This window comes from Colius striatus, chromosome W (assembly GCF_028858725.1).
Source record: "Colius striatus isolate bColStr4 chromosome W, bColStr4.1.hap1, whole genome shotgun sequence".
NCBI lineage: Eukaryota > Metazoa > Chordata > Aves > Coliiformes > Coliidae > Colius > Colius striatus.
This window is the reverse complement of record NC_084789.1, coordinates 14,353,959-14,369,252: the sequence shown is the minus strand read 5'-3', so window position 1 is coordinate 14,369,252 and position 15,294 is coordinate 14,353,959. Positions and strand designations below refer to the sequence as shown.

The window sequence follows — 15,294 nt, the reverse complement described above, 5'->3', positions numbered from 1 at the left end:
CAAACAGGATTTCCCCTTGCTGAAGCCATGTTGACTCCCCCGGATAACCATCTTATCCTTCATATGTTCAGTGATAACATTCAGGATGACTTTTCCAGGGATGGAGGTGAGGCTGACCAGCCTGTAGTTTCCTGGGTCATTCTTCCTGCCCTTTTTGAAGACTGGCGTGACATTGGCCTTTCTCCAGTCCTCAGGCACTTCACCTGTCCTCCATGATTGTTCAATGATGATAGAGAGAGGCTTAGCAATCACATCAGCCAGCTCTCTCAGCACTCTAGGATGCATCCCATCAGGACCCATTGACTTATGAGCCTTAAGCTTGGCCAACAAGTCTTTAACCTCTTCCTCTTCCACCCAGGGCAAGTCCTCTGCTGTCCTGGCCATCCTGTTATCCTTGCCGGACTGGAGTTCCCGAGGGTCAGCCTTGGCCATAAACACTGAAGCAAAGAAGACTATTCAGTACTTCAGCCTTCTCTGCATTCTCAGACACCAGGGCACCCTCAGCATTTAGCAGCGGGCCCACATTACCCCTCACCATCCTTCTGCTCCTGATGTACTTGAAAAATGCCTTATTACTGTCCTTACCTTCCCTGGCTAAATTTAATTCTAGAAGGGCTCTAGCCTTCCTAGTTGCACCCCTGCATGCCCTGGCAATGTTCCTATACTCCTCCCAAGAAACCAGCCTGTTTCCACCTCTCATAGATGACTGCCTTCTGCCTGAGTTGTCCCAGCAGATCCTTGCTCATCCATGGAGGCCTCCTACCTCCTTTTCCTCCTTTCTTGCGCATTAAGACACATTGATCCTGGGTTTGGAGGAAGTGGTGCTCTCATTGACACTTCTACCATCTAGAATCATATCCCATGAGATCCATCCAAGTAGATCTTTGAAGAGGCCAGTCTACTTGCCTGAAATCCAGGGTCATGGTCCTGCTTTGTGTTCTGCCCCTTCCACACAGGATCTTGAACTTTACCATCTCATGGTCACTGCAGCCGAGATTGCCTTCAACCTTCACATCCCCAACCAGGTCCTCTCTATTCGTCAGTACCAGGTCCAGCAGCACACCCCTCCTTGTTGGTTCCTCAATCATCTGTGACAGGAAGTTGTCGTCAACAATCTGTAGGAACCTCCTGGACTGCGTGTGCTTGGCTGTGTGGCTATCCCAGCAAATATCAAGGTGGTTGAAGTTCTCCATGAGGACCAGGGACTGTGATCGTGAGGCAGCTCTCAGCTGTTCGTAGAAGGCCTCTTTCACATCCTCCTTCTGATCAGGTGGCCTGTAGCGGACTCCTACAACAATATTACCTGCCTTGCCCTGGCCATAAATTTTTACCCATAAGCACTCTACTCTCTCCTCATCCCCACCCAGGCACAGTTCAGTACACATTAATTGCTCTCTCACATAGAGAGCAACTCCACCTCCATGCATTGTCAGTCTGTCTTTCCTGAACAATACATAACCTTCCATGGCTGTGCTCCAGTCATGGCAACTGTCCCACCATGTCTCTGTGACTGCAATGAGGTCGTAGCCCCGCATCTGCACCCACATCTCCAGTTCCTCCTGCTTATTCCCCAGGCTGCGTGCATTGGTGTAGAGGCAGCGCAGGGGCTTACTCAAACACACAGGTTTCCCTGGGCGGGTGTAGGAGGTTTCTCCCCGGTTTGGCTCTTTCTCAGGGTGGTCAGCCTTCCGTATTTCAGCCCAGTGTGCAGATGAAGGGCACTTATCATTGCATTCCCTGTCCTGCCCTGTTTCCCAGCTAGAGGGGACAGCTTGTTCTGTTTTGCTTCTCCTCCCACCCCCCCAAGTCCCGTAGTTTAATGACCTCTTTATTAAATTTGCTAGTCTACTCCCAAATAATCCAGTGCCTTTACGGGAGAGATTAATCCCATCTCGTCCTATGAAGCTGTAGTCCCCAAAGAAGGATCCATTTTCAAAGTACCCAAAGCCTTCCCGCTGGCATCAGCCTCTCAGCCAGGAGTTCACTTGGCTGATTTTTCCTTTACAAACTCCTCCTTTATCACCAGTGAACAGGATAGAGGAGAAAATAACCTGAGCCCCTCCACCTTTTACCTGCTCCCCCAAGGATTTAAAATCCATCTGAATCCTGGAGATGTCATGCTTCATGACATCATTCATACCTACATGGACTACAAGTAGGGGGTAGTAGCCTGCATCCCTGACGAGCCGTGGCACTCTCTTGGCCACATCCCTGATCTTGGCCCCAGGCAGGCAGCACACCTCTCTTGACTCCCTACCTGCTCCACAGATGGGTCTCTCAGTGCCCCTTAGCAGCAAGTCACCCACAACAAGCACCAGTCGCCTCTTCTTGCGATGTCCATTACCTACTGCAGGTGGAGCAGCTGATGGGTTGTTTAGTGGGTTTTCCCCTTTTGGAGCTTGCTCGTCGAAGTCCCTTGTCATCAGTGCCTCATACTTATTTGTAGTGGGCACTCTGGAAGGAGGGCTTTGAAGACGAGCCTTTGTCTTTTTTTTTGTAATCCATTTTTTATGGATTAATTTTTTTAGTGAATGTGTTTTTATGTGAAATATTAGACTTTTTTCTCCAAGTCCTTTTTTTTTCTGTATTGCCATACATCAGTACTGTTGGAGTCCCATGGCTTCTCTCCAGTCTCTCATACCGCAATTTGTACATATACTCAGGATTACCTCATCCCAGATGCAGAATCTGGCACTTGCTCCTATTAAATTTCTTACAGTTGATGATTGCCCAACTCTCTAGTCTATCCAGACCTCTCTGTAGGGTCTCTACCATAGAGGGATGCCACAGCGCCTCCTAGTTTAGTATCTGGCAAACTTACTTTAAGTATATTCCGTTTCTACATCCAGATCATTTATAAAAACATTAAAGAGCACTGATCCTAAAATTGGGCCCTGGGGAACCTCACTGGTGACTGTCCACCTGCCTGATGTAACCCCATTTACTATAACACTTTGAGCCAGACCCATTAGCCAATTGTTCACCCTGTGTATTACAGACTTGCCTAGCTGTATACTGAACCTTTTTTTCCAGAAGGATTCTGTGAGAGACAATATCCAAAGCTCTACTAAAATCCTAAAAGAATCCCATATCTACTGTCTTCCCTTGGTCGACTAGATGGGTGACCTTGTCATAAAAGGACCTCAAGTTAGTTAAACAGGACTTTCCCCTTGTGAACCCATAGTAGCTTGGACCAATGACTGCATTGTCTCTCGAGTGTTTTTCAATAACTTCCAGAATTACCTTCTCCATCATTTTGCCAGGCACCAAAGTGAGACTGACGGGCCTATAATTACCAGGGTCTTCCTTCTTGACATGTATCAATATTTCTTTGTAGACTGATACCTGTGCTGGTAAATGGTATGAAATATTCAGAGATTGATATAATTCTGTTGAAGGTAAGCATTGATTTCTTTTATACTCAATAAGAATTATCTGGTTAGCTTCTGACTTGTAAATCAGAATGATAACAGATTTAGGTTTCTGGGGCAAGTTGTGCTGTTCCAAAATCTAAATGCAACTGCCGCCATCTTTGTTGGAAAATACTTTTGGGTATTTTTCCTGATTCGCTTCCACTCAATTTTGTCAGAGCTGGGATACTTTTACCCATGAATTACTGCAGAAAAGCAGCCTAAAAAAATTATCAGAATGAAATGTATTGCCCTTATAGCTTTAACTACAGTTTTTTCTATCAAAACATTTTTTAAAATATATCTGTGTATTAGAATTTCTCTATCTCTTCTTCCTTCTAGTTCCTTCCTATCAAGAGTAATTTCTTAATGGAAAGGATACTTTGTGCTTTTGTGTGAGCTTACCTCTCTTGCTTCTATTTTTCTGTCATTTTTCTGGTAAATACTGTAGCAGAATGCAGGGACAATGACATTTTTAGTTAGCTGGGTAGCACAAGTGGGATTTGAATCTTTCATATGCTTATAAAATCTTGAACTAAAATCTACAAAACGTTGTTAACTTCCTTGAGTCATATAGTTGCACTAGTTTATCTGATAAAACATTTTCATAACAGGGGGATGTTGAAGAAGATGAAGCTATTCCAGATAGTGAACAGGACATAAGACCTCGTTTTCATCGTTCACGGACAGTAGCTCAGCAACATGAAGAAGATGGTATTGAAGATGATGACAATGATGATGATGATCTTGATGATGATGATACTATTTCTGATTGGAATTTAAGTATGTCAAAATAATGTGTAAAATGTTTTAAAATATAGCTACTTGCATAATACAAGAACCACAGTAAAAAGAGGAGTTTGTGCATAAGAGTACTGAAGCTTTGCTTTTGAATAGAAAAAGAACTATCTGATGATATAGTTGGTGATTGGGGGGTAGTCTTTCAGGTGACTTTTTAGGCTATTTAACTGTTGATAAAAGCTAGCCATTTGTAAGTTTATTTCAAATATGACCGATAGAGCTGCAAACATCTACTGTATGCGTTGAAATAGAGACTTTGGATTTTGAATTTTAGTTCTACAAGATAATACAAATAATGGATCACCTGTTTATTTTTTATAAAGTGTCTTACACCTTGTTCTTAACTTGAGGAATCTTAATAACGCTTTATTTTACTTCAGTTTTCCCTCTAAATCTGTTTTTTGTGTTTTGACTTTTTTTTCCTCTATTTGAGAATGCTACTACTGACAGATGTTGCCAGTAGTTCAGATCATAGAATCATACAATTGTTTCAGTTGGAAAAGACCTTTAAGATCAATGAGTCCAACCACCAACCTAACACTGCCAAGCCCACCACTAAAACATGTTTCTTAGCACCTCATCTACACAGCTTTTAAATATCTCCAGAGATGAGGACTCCACCACCTCTTGTTTAACAACCCTTTCAGCGAAGAAGTTTTTACTAATGTCCAATCTAAACCTTCCCTGGCACAACTTGAGGCCATTTGCTCTTGTCCTGTCACTTGTTTCTTGGGAGAAGAAACTGGCCTCCACCTCTCTACAACTTCCTTTCAGGTAGTTGTAGAGAGTGATCATGTCTCCCCTCAGCCTCCTTTTCTCCAGACTGAACACCCTCAGTTCCTTCAGCCACTCCTCATCAGACTTGTTCTCTAGACTCTTCCCCAGCTCTATTGCCTGTCTCTGGACATACTACAGCACCTCAATGTCCCTCTTGAAGTGAGGGCCCAACACTGAACACAGTATTCAAGGTGTGTCCTCCCCAGTGCCAAGTACAGGAGAATGATCACTGCCCTAGTCCTGCTGGCCACACTATTTCCAATATGAGTCAGGATGTAGTACAGATGAATGTACCTTGAAGCTTATGAATCAAGCAACTTTGAGACATATCTAAACTTTTAAAAATATTATTTTGGAAGAAAATAAGCACAAATATACTTGCTTTTGTATAGTATCTTTTTTTCTTTATAGTTTACATTCATAATGCTGTTCTTGTAGTTGTATGTAGAGATTACAGAATTACAGAATATTTAAATACATGTTTTTTGAAAAACATCTGAAATAACAGAGGATGCCCTATGGTCTATAGTTTTGTTCAAGATAGTGAGGAAGCTAAATCTGACTAGGAAAGAGAGAGAACAGAACAGTTCTGAACTTGAGAGGATTTGGATTATCTGAAATTCAGAATTGTGTGCCCTATATCTTATCCACTGTTCTAAATTTGACAATTAGCAGCATTACTGTCGAATGAGACCTGGTAACTAAATATGGGAGCCTACCGTTTTTTCCTCTAGTAGAAAGCTGAAATAGTCTTAGTTGAAAGCAGCAGGTGCTGGTCTTAGGGAGTCTGTACTCTTTATTATTGTTTTGCCATGGAGATCTGCTCTGAGTTGAGGGCTCATGTTTTTTTTTATTCAAACCCATTGGACATCATTTAGGAGCAGAGCAGAAAAAGTTTAGTATTTATTACCTGTTCTAGTAGTTACTACCTCCCAGATGAAAACTTATCTGTGTCCTCTTTGAACCCACTAGAAGTTTAGATCCACTTTAAGATCTTTTGCATGTTACATTTGCTGCATATATTTTACTTGATTATGTGTCTCATATACTTTTGTTCCAATTCAATAATTTCTGATAGATTAAGAAGGAACTGAGATCATAATAACCAAAAAACATGCAGTATAAATTCTATAATATAAGCATTCTTTATAAATCCATCTTAGCATTATTTTTCTAGGCATATGTCATGGTTTAAATCCAGCCAGCAACTAAGCACCACACAACCCCTTTCTCACTCGTCCCTCTCCCAATGGGATGGGGAGAAGAATCAGAAAATAAAAAAGTAGAACTCATGAGTAAAGAACAGTTTAATAACTAAAATGAAATAAAATATAACAATAACATTATTAATAAAATATAGTAGTGAAAATGAATATAACAGAAAAACAAAACCCAGGAAAAGACAAGTGAGACACAGCGCAATTGCTCATCACCTGCTGATCAATGCTCAAACAGTGATCTGCTCCTCCCAGCTAACCCCCTCCCCAGTTTCTATGTTGGGCATGAAGTCCTATGGTATGGATGAGACATGGATCGTGTTTGAACATTTTCTTATTAATCAATAGCTAATATTTTTGACTATTTCTCCTTAGTTTTTCCAGTATGTTACATTCATGTCACAGACCTTCTCTCTTCTATAGTGTTACATTATCCTGAAATTATGTATTGTATATGATGTTGCAATTAACAATGTGGTTCCTGCCAGTGAGTGTTTTAATATCTCCAATATAAAAAGCTATACAAAATCTGAAAAATTTGCTTTCTAAGAGCTGTGGCTTTGTACCAGAGCACAGTAGATCCCTGTGTATTGTAATGAAATGGAATTATTTTTCTTCCTAATGCCCTGGCAGCTCAAAGTTATAATGAGGATTATACTGTCTAATTATAACTGCAACACTGTTAATTCCTCTCAGGGAAATGTTCTGCTGCTGCTCTAGATGTCCTCGCTAATGTATTTCGTGATGAACTTCTGCCACATATCTTGCCCCTTTTGAAAGAATTGCTCTTCCATCCTGAATGGGTAGTTAAAGAATCTGGTATACTTGTTCTTGGAGCAATTGCTGAAGGTAAGGCAACAGTGCATGTCAAGTTGCTGAATTTTTGATTGCTTCTAAAACCACTCTGCGATTCCTTCTAGGTGAATTTGCTTGTGCAAACAAATATATGTCCTTAGCTGATTTGGGTCTAGTTATTAATCTCTAAATCTATTAGTTGATGACTGCAGTTATTTATTTAATATTTCATTTTCAAATCTATGTATGTTTTGGAGACTAAATAACTTAGATAATTTATTTTATTTCTTCCTTTCTTGACTGTAGCATACATTTATTGGTCTCTCATGAAGTACTACCTTGACTTAATATTTAATAAATTTGAGCCTTACATTTCATTCAGTGTTTTTGTAAATGGAGAAGACTGATCCTGTGACTTCAGTGCCCTGAGCTACTGTGGACGGTTCTCTGATTTAAATATGATAACTTCCATTTCTTTGTATTTACTCACAGACTTGACTTTTTGCCTATATTTCCAGCATCTCTGTCTATTTTACAAACCAAAGGAATTTTTGGGTCTATGCCTGCATTATCTATCTTTTTCCTACAGTGCCTAGTAAATATTTTTGTTGGTTTTGATGTCAATTCAGGCAAGGTAAAAGTTAGTACTTATGGCAAATCTCAGTGTATTACTGCCCTTGTTGACTTGAAGCGTGTAACTTCTATTGCTGGTCGGTATTTTAGGAGAAAATGAGAAGAAAATAAAATTTCTTAAGTAATCCTTTTTAATTATTTGAGAATTAGTTATGAAGACCTAATCTTTCTCTACTTATTGTCTTGATCACTCGGAGTAGAATGGCATAAGACTTCCAAGCTTTATAAACTAGTTTTATTTGAATGTTCTTGCTATATTCAATTTAATAAAGCAAAATTTCTGGGGATTGGGGAAGCACTAAAGTAGAAATGTATTTGAAATTAATGTAAATTTAACTGGGGATTTTAATTATTGTTTATGGTGAGGTTTCTTTTGAGAACTTAACACATATTAGGTAGACTTGCTTTTGTATATTGTTAAAATGTATTACTACTACATGATAGAGGATGAAAATATGTCCCTTCTAGGAAATAATAAAAAGTTATATTACATTTTCTAATTCTCATATTGTAATAGCTATATTTTTCCTTCTAGGCTGCATGCAGGGTATGATTCCATATCTTCCTGAGCTGATCCCTCACCTTATTCAGTGTCTCTCTAACAAAAAGGCTCTTGTGCGATCCATTACATGCTGGACTCTTAGTCGCTATGCACACTGGGTAGTTAGTCAACCCCCAGACACATACTTGAAGCCATTAATGACTGAGTTGCTAAAACGTATTCTGGATAGCAACAAGAGAGTACAAGAAGCTGCCTGCAGGTGAGCCAAAACTTAAAGAAGTAGCATTATCCATGACACAGCTTTTTCATGGGAAACTATTTTAATGCCTTTATCGATGAGTACATGACTCAGTATATAGTTCTTAATGCATTCTATCTTTTTTCCTTTTAAATTGGAGTAGGTTCAGCTTCTCATGAAGTAGGTACAAATTACTCTGAGTTCCAATAAAATAAAAATAGATAATCATAGAATCATAGAATGGTAGGGGTTGGAAGGGACTTTTAGAGATCATCCAGCCCAATCCCCCTGCCAATGTAGATTCACCTAGATCAGGTTGCACAGGAACGCATCTAGATGGGTCTTGAAGACCTCCAAGGAAGGAGACTCCACAATCTCCCTGGGCAGCCTGTTGCAGTGCTCCATTCTCCTCATAGTAAAATAGTTTTTTCTTATGTTTAAATGTAGCTTTTTGTGTTTCATCCCATTACCCCTTGTTCTGTTGTTAGATACCATACAAAAAAAGAGATGTCTCAACCTCCTCACATCCACCATTTAGATATTTATAAATATTAATGAGATACCCCCTCAGTCTCCTCTTCTCTAGACTAAATAGCCCTAGTTCCCACAGCCTTTCCTCATAAAGATGTTCTAGACCCCTGATCATCTTGGTGGCCCTTTGCTGGACTTTCTCCAGAAGTTCCCTGACCTTCTTGAGCTGGGGAGCTCAGAACTGGACATAATATTCCAGATGAGGCCTCACCAGGGCAGAGTAGAGGTGGAGGAGAACCTCCCTCGACCCGCTGGCCACACTCTTCTTGATGCATCCCAGGATGCCATTGGCCTTCTTGACCACGAGAGCACATTGCTGGCTCATGTTTAGTTTATTGTCAACCAGGACTCCCAGGTCTCTCCAGCAGGTCAATCCCCAGCCTGTACTGGTGCATGGGGTTGTTCTTCCCCAGATGCATTTGTCCTTGTTGAACCTCATGAGGTTCCCCTCTGCCCAGCTCTCAAGCCAGTCGAGATCCTGCTGAATGGCAGCACAGCCTTCTGGTGAATCAGCCAGTCTTCGCAGTTACTTATATCTGTATGTACCACCTGTTTATTTTCAATATTTGAAGTTTTATTGACCAGAAATCTAGCTTTTAAATGCCTATGAACAAGATTAATACCAATGACAATGGAAAATTATCCTATCATTGCATTAGTGGTGTTGTTCATATTTAGCTCAGGATTACCAAAAGATTTGGGTTACAGTTATTTCAAAGGATATTCCCTTCCTCTTGAAAGGAGATCCTTGGAGGTAAGATTCCCTTCTCTCTCTTGTCTGCTGATATTTAAATAAATAATTGTATTTTTTTTAAATGTATGGATACACCATTAATAAAATGGGTACACCTCTTGTGCAAGAAGCTCAGCAAATAAAGGTTTTTTACGTGTCATTTTGTGTGGGGCATATTTTTAAATTTTACTCATCACAATGTAAGAACTGAATCTTTGTTTTCAATCAAAATAGATTGAGTTGGATGAATTTGAGGGCTAAATATAGTTCCATGTTTACACAGAAATGGATAGTGTGTATTGTTTTGAGGTGACCGTGTTTTGTTTTTTCCAAGATACTGACCGATCTGTTTGGAATGTGTTTTTTTGTCATTCAGTGCCTTTGCTACTCTAGAAGAGGAGGCTTGTACAGAGCTTGTTCCTTATCTTGCATATATACTTGACACTTTGGTCTTTGCATTTAGTAAATATCAGCATAAAAACCTGCTCATTCTTTATGATGCTATAGGAACTCTAGCAGATTCTGTAGGACATCATCTAAATAAACCAGTGAGTATACTTTATATTCTGTAGAAGCATTTGTCATATATTGAAAAACTGATTTGATAGGTTTTGTAGTGTGCTTTATGTTATAAAACAGAAATTATGACCTTTTTGTGTAGATTTCAATGAAAATAAATATTTACATATAAAATACATAGACTACTGTTCAAGCAACTTCTTACATGAGCCATCTTTACGGTCCTTTCCCCATTACCAGAAAGCCATAACAACTACATACAATTTTCCCACTATACAAATGTTCTCCATTTTGAATAAACAATTCTCTATGCGGTGGCTTGTGAAATGTACTTCACATTATTGTGACTTTTTTTTCTCATTCTCAGAATTTTTCAACTGAGATACATATATCAATATAGATATGAAATAGAATTTTAAAGAAATTGGTGTAAAGTGTGTACTAATTTCTAATGATTCATTTGTTTGGTTTTTTTCTTTTTGTAACCACTTTAAGTATAGCTAAGCTGTTCTATGTGTCTTTCTGTGTGTATTGGAGCACATCATCATTAGAAATTGCTTTATTAGAGAGTGAAACAGGTGTGTATTTTATATATAAAAACATAGAAACCTTTGGACAAAGTACAGATAACACATAGACAAATATAGTGGGGTTTTTGTCATGTACTTATGTTAATAGATTATGCATACATGTCATACATTTTATGTATATACTGTCTGTATAGTGCTTCACAAAATATAGACACACTAGAATAAAACAATTTGGGTTGTTGCTATGGCATTTCACTTGCTGTCTAAGACTCCACGCCATCAGAGGACATCTTTTCCAATCTTTCTTTGGCCCTGGACAGCTTAACATTTAACAGCACCAGGAGGAAGCTAAATGGGACCTCCTGGTGATGGCAGAACTTTCTTCAGTCACTTAGAATATTATATCTTTGGACATAGCATTAGCTGCCAGCATCTGTTGGCTCTTTGACTACTTTCTGAGGGCAACAGTACTACAAGGATGCCTTGCTTAATGTCCTTGTGATTGTGACAGCAGTGTCTGAGAAGATGTAACATTTTAATACAGAATTGGTAAGTGTGCCCTTCTGGAAAATTACTTTATTTATGGATGGGTAGTTGCTTGAGGAAGAAGTTTCAGGAACTTGAGGGGATAGGGTTATAGCATTAGGACAATGGGAGATGGTTGAGAAAAGCAGGTTACAGATGCACAGCCAGATTGCATTGCTGGTAAAAACATTTTATGTAGTCCTTGAGGCAATCCTATAGATTTGTAACAACCCAGGCAGCTATTAAAAGTTGCTAGACTGAAGCCAAGCCTGGAGGAAAATTATTTATTTTGCAAAGATATTTATGTGCCTCAGAAAAAAATTGAAAATTCTAATATTATACTACTTCTACATATTGCAACAATGATTGAATTGCAGCATATCAATTTTGTTTTGCTGAAAAAGTAGAATATACCAATTCTTAATCTATCAATTTTCTAACTTTGAAATAAAATAGAATACAGTGAAGTGTTTCAATAGCTGATACGTTTTCATACTAAACAGGAATATATTCAGATGCTAATGCCTCCATTAATCCAGAAGTGGAACATGTTGAAGGATGAAGATAAAGATCTCTTCCCTTTATTAGAGGTAAATGTTAAAACTCAAATATGTTTTATCAACTTTTAGGAATTAACCCTTTTAATAAAGGTACTCCTACTAGGAAGTGTGACTATAAAAGCTGACAGTGTTAGGTATTTCTCATGGAGAAAATATTATAACTGTAGTGAGAAAATCTCGTAACCGAGAAAATGTCATTAGATTAGCAGTAATTTTTTTAGATTTTATTTTTATTAAAAAAAAGTTTCATCCCCCTGTTGTTCTTGTCTTCTTTCTCTCTCCTGCCTCTCCCTTCATCCCTCCATTAAAACTATTATCAAACAGTCTGAAGATATGAACCAGACCATGTAGTCTATTGTCCATACTTTTTCAAGCATGAAGCAGGAAAAAACTTACAGAGAAATTAGTTTTGTAACTCTTGGGTAATGTTAGAGCTTACTGAATTATAGTAGCTGTCTTCATGTGAACTTTCTTGGACACCTCTTAGAAGATGCTATATCTGAGAAATTTTCTCAGACATATAGGAGAGAGTAACAATTAGCTGACAGTTGCCTTGGCTCAACTAATCAATATTGCCTTTCTAGGTTGTTTTTACTTAATCAACTACTTGTGGGCATACTTTAAATGCTTAAAATTTTCCTCTCCCAAGTAAAAGATGCTTTGGGGAGGTGAGGAAAGTGTGTGTGTGTGTGTGTGTTTGTGTTTGTCTTGGTCCTTTTTTTTTTATTTATTTATTCCAGTGCCTGTCATCAGTTGCTACTGCCTTGCAGTCTGGCTTTCTTCCATACTGTGAACCTGTGTACCAACGTTGTGTAAATCTGGTGCAGAAGACTCTTGCACAAGCCATGGTATTTTTCAATTACTATTCCAATGTTTTCAGAATATCTCCTTAAACCAGTGTATTAACTATATAAAGTTATGGGTTTACAGGGAGATTTGTAGTATTAACTGTTGAATATTTAAATGAAGCTGCAATTCTGAAACTGTTTTTGTTTTTACTTTTACACATATCCCTGAGAAAATGTAATACTCATTTTGAAAACGCATACTTATTTGTTGCAGTTACACAATGCTCAGCCAGACCAATATGAGGCTCCAGATAAAGATTTCATGATAGTGGCTCTTGATTTACTCAGTGGTTTAGCTGAAGGACTTGGAGGCAGCATTGAACAACTAGTGGCTCGCAGCAATATCCTGACACTAATGTACCAATGCATGCAGGTGAGATGAGTAACCTGTTGAATCCAAGGATTTTCTTTCTTAAGAGAATCAGAAACAATTCTAGAATTGTCAGGTTTTTTTTCTTCCTCTCTTTAGGATAAAATGCCTGAGGTACGGCAGAGTTCTTTTGCATTGTTAGGTGATCTGACAAAGGCGTGTTTTCAGCATGTTAAGCCTTGCATCGGTATGTTTCTTTTACATAATAAATAATTAACATGTTTTACAAAATGATAAGAGACTGGATTAGTCATTATTAAGTTCCCTTTTCTGTGTCTTGCCTTGTCATTTTGTTGTAAGTTTTGGGTTTTTTGCTTTATTAGCAAGTTTCTGTAGTCTTTTCTCCTTTGAACTGTGTGTTTAAGACATGTTCTTTTCGTAGACAGTGCAAAACTTCATTTTGCTGCTTGATTTTTATAATATAACATGCTTCAAAACAGGTGTACTTAGACTTCAATTAGAACAGTTGCTTTGTTTGATAAATTCTTGAATTTGTAGCTCTTTTATTCTACTAGATTCTATAGTTACATAAAATTTATATATATTGAAATTAGAAAACTTGACTAGACAGTAAGTTTTGTGTTTGTTTTGTTTTTAATTTCAGTAGGGAAGTAGCATCAGTTTTACATTTCCACAGTGTTCACTCTCTTCCCTCAGATACTTTTGAAATACACTTAACTTGATAAATGAATGATTGTAGAGGCTTGGAATTTAAAATTTATTTGACAGATGTTATAATCTATCTTTGTGAATAATATTTTATTAAAATTTAATCAGTGCTGTGATTTGCCTTCTAGACTTCACTGTTGTTGGCTGTTGAGTGGGATTTTGTTGGCTTTGGTTTTGTTGTTCTTGTTGGGGATTGGGAGGGACGTTTGGAGCATTTTTTGTTACTTGGTTGATTTGTTTATTCGTGGTTTTTAGCACAGCTGAATACATAGCTATCCAGGTCTCTTTTTTCTTCCTTCACCCCCGGGAAGGGGAGAAAAAAAGATTTCTAGAGTTACATAAAGGTAAAGAAATATTTTTACAACAAATATTATTACAAGACTTTAAATATGCTTATATGATTTTTAAACACTCATTCCCCCCACTTCCATAATCTTACAGTAATGAGACAAGATGATTCTCTTGTGTAATGAGATTTTTAAATGTTATTCTTTCTAGCTGATTTCATGCCTATTTTGGGAACCAACCTAAACCCTGAATTAATTTCTGTGTGTAACAATGCCACCTGGGCAATTGGAGAAATCTCCATCCAGATGGGTAAGATTTTTTTTTTTTTAATCTTCGCACATTTAGAATGGTTTTTCTGTTGTTTTTTTTATTATTTTTAATAAATTCTTTCATGTTAAAATTTAAATTAAATTTTATATTCTTGTCCATAATAGAAAGTTCAATGTATTATGTATATTATGTATTGATTATGTATATTAATGGTCATTTTCTTCCCAATTTTTCTTTTTGGCTGTTTCAGGTATAGAGATGCAGCCTTATATTCCAATGGTGTTGCACCAGCTTGTAGAAATAATTAACAGACCCAACACACCAAAGACATTGTTGGAGAACACAGGTACCCAAAAGCTGAACCATTCATGGTGAAGGGAATTAGAGACTTTTTATATATAATAATTAATTAATTAGATTATTAAGGTTTTTACTTTCTGACCTTTATAACATTTTCTATTTATTTTTCAACTATTTAAGTAATCTTCTAATTTTATTTATGTGTACAATATGCCAAATATATGCAGTAATACTCAAAGACTTAGTGACTTTACACTGATTTTAACATATGCATGTCCTTACAATATATACTGTGTATATATGTCTAGTGTTTGGAACAAATGTAATTGGCATATATAAACCAAATAATGAATTCTGAATTTACCAAAAAATCTAACAGTGGCATGCACATTTTTATGTTCTGACCAGCAGCTTTGTCTTCCAAATTGAGAGCAGTCCCCAAATGCCTTATTGAATTGGAATTTCTGAGGCTTGTTTCTTTTGCATTTATAGAGGACATGTTCTGGTATGAAGAGCACCTTCCGTACTTCAGCAAAACTTTATTAATAATTTAACAGGTTTCTGGTTTACTATTTTACTAATTGAGAATCTTTTGAAATTTTTCTGTTTAAAAACTGGCTTGTAAGAAAAATAATATTTTAATCATTATACTTGATGTAATTTAAAATTAGGCAAATTCAGTGCTGCAGTTACTTTTCGTTTTGAGCTAAGGATGAGAAATTGGAGAGATATTTCTTTCAATGCACATTTTTTCTCCAGTATTCTCTATAACACACCC

The 15,294-nt window shown here is 37.6% G+C and overlaps 1 protein-coding gene across 8 annotated transcripts in view; it reads left to right on the top strand.

Moving 5' to 3' along the window:
* LOC133628454 (transportin-1-like) overlaps positions 1 to 15,294 on the top strand; it is a 103,481-nt gene that overhangs the window by 75,503 nt on the left and 12,684 nt on the right. For 6 of the 8 annotated variants that reach the window (XM_062016619.1, XM_062016615.1, XM_062016620.1 and 3 more), the window contains 11 exons: positions 3,338 to 3,398; positions 4,025 to 4,193; positions 6,902 to 7,054; positions 8,169 to 8,394; positions 10,014 to 10,185; positions 11,715 to 11,801; positions 12,512 to 12,619; positions 12,834 to 12,992; positions 13,089 to 13,176; positions 14,157 to 14,255; positions 14,467 to 14,562. In XM_062016619.1, the coding sequence (XP_061872603.1) occupies positions 3,338 to 3,398; positions 4,025 to 4,193; positions 6,902 to 7,054; positions 8,169 to 8,394; positions 10,014 to 10,185; positions 11,715 to 11,801; positions 12,512 to 12,619; positions 12,834 to 12,992; positions 13,089 to 13,176; positions 14,157 to 14,255; positions 14,467 to 14,562 (1,418 nt within the window). Of the gene's footprint in view, positions 1 to 3,337; positions 3,399 to 4,024; positions 4,194 to 6,901; positions 7,055 to 8,168; positions 8,395 to 10,013; positions 10,186 to 11,714; positions 11,802 to 12,511; positions 12,620 to 12,833; positions 12,993 to 13,088; positions 13,177 to 14,156; positions 14,256 to 14,466; positions 14,563 to 15,294 lie in introns of those variants that run through there. The other 2 variants (XR_009820693.1, XM_062016621.1) reach the window with 2 other exon arrangements.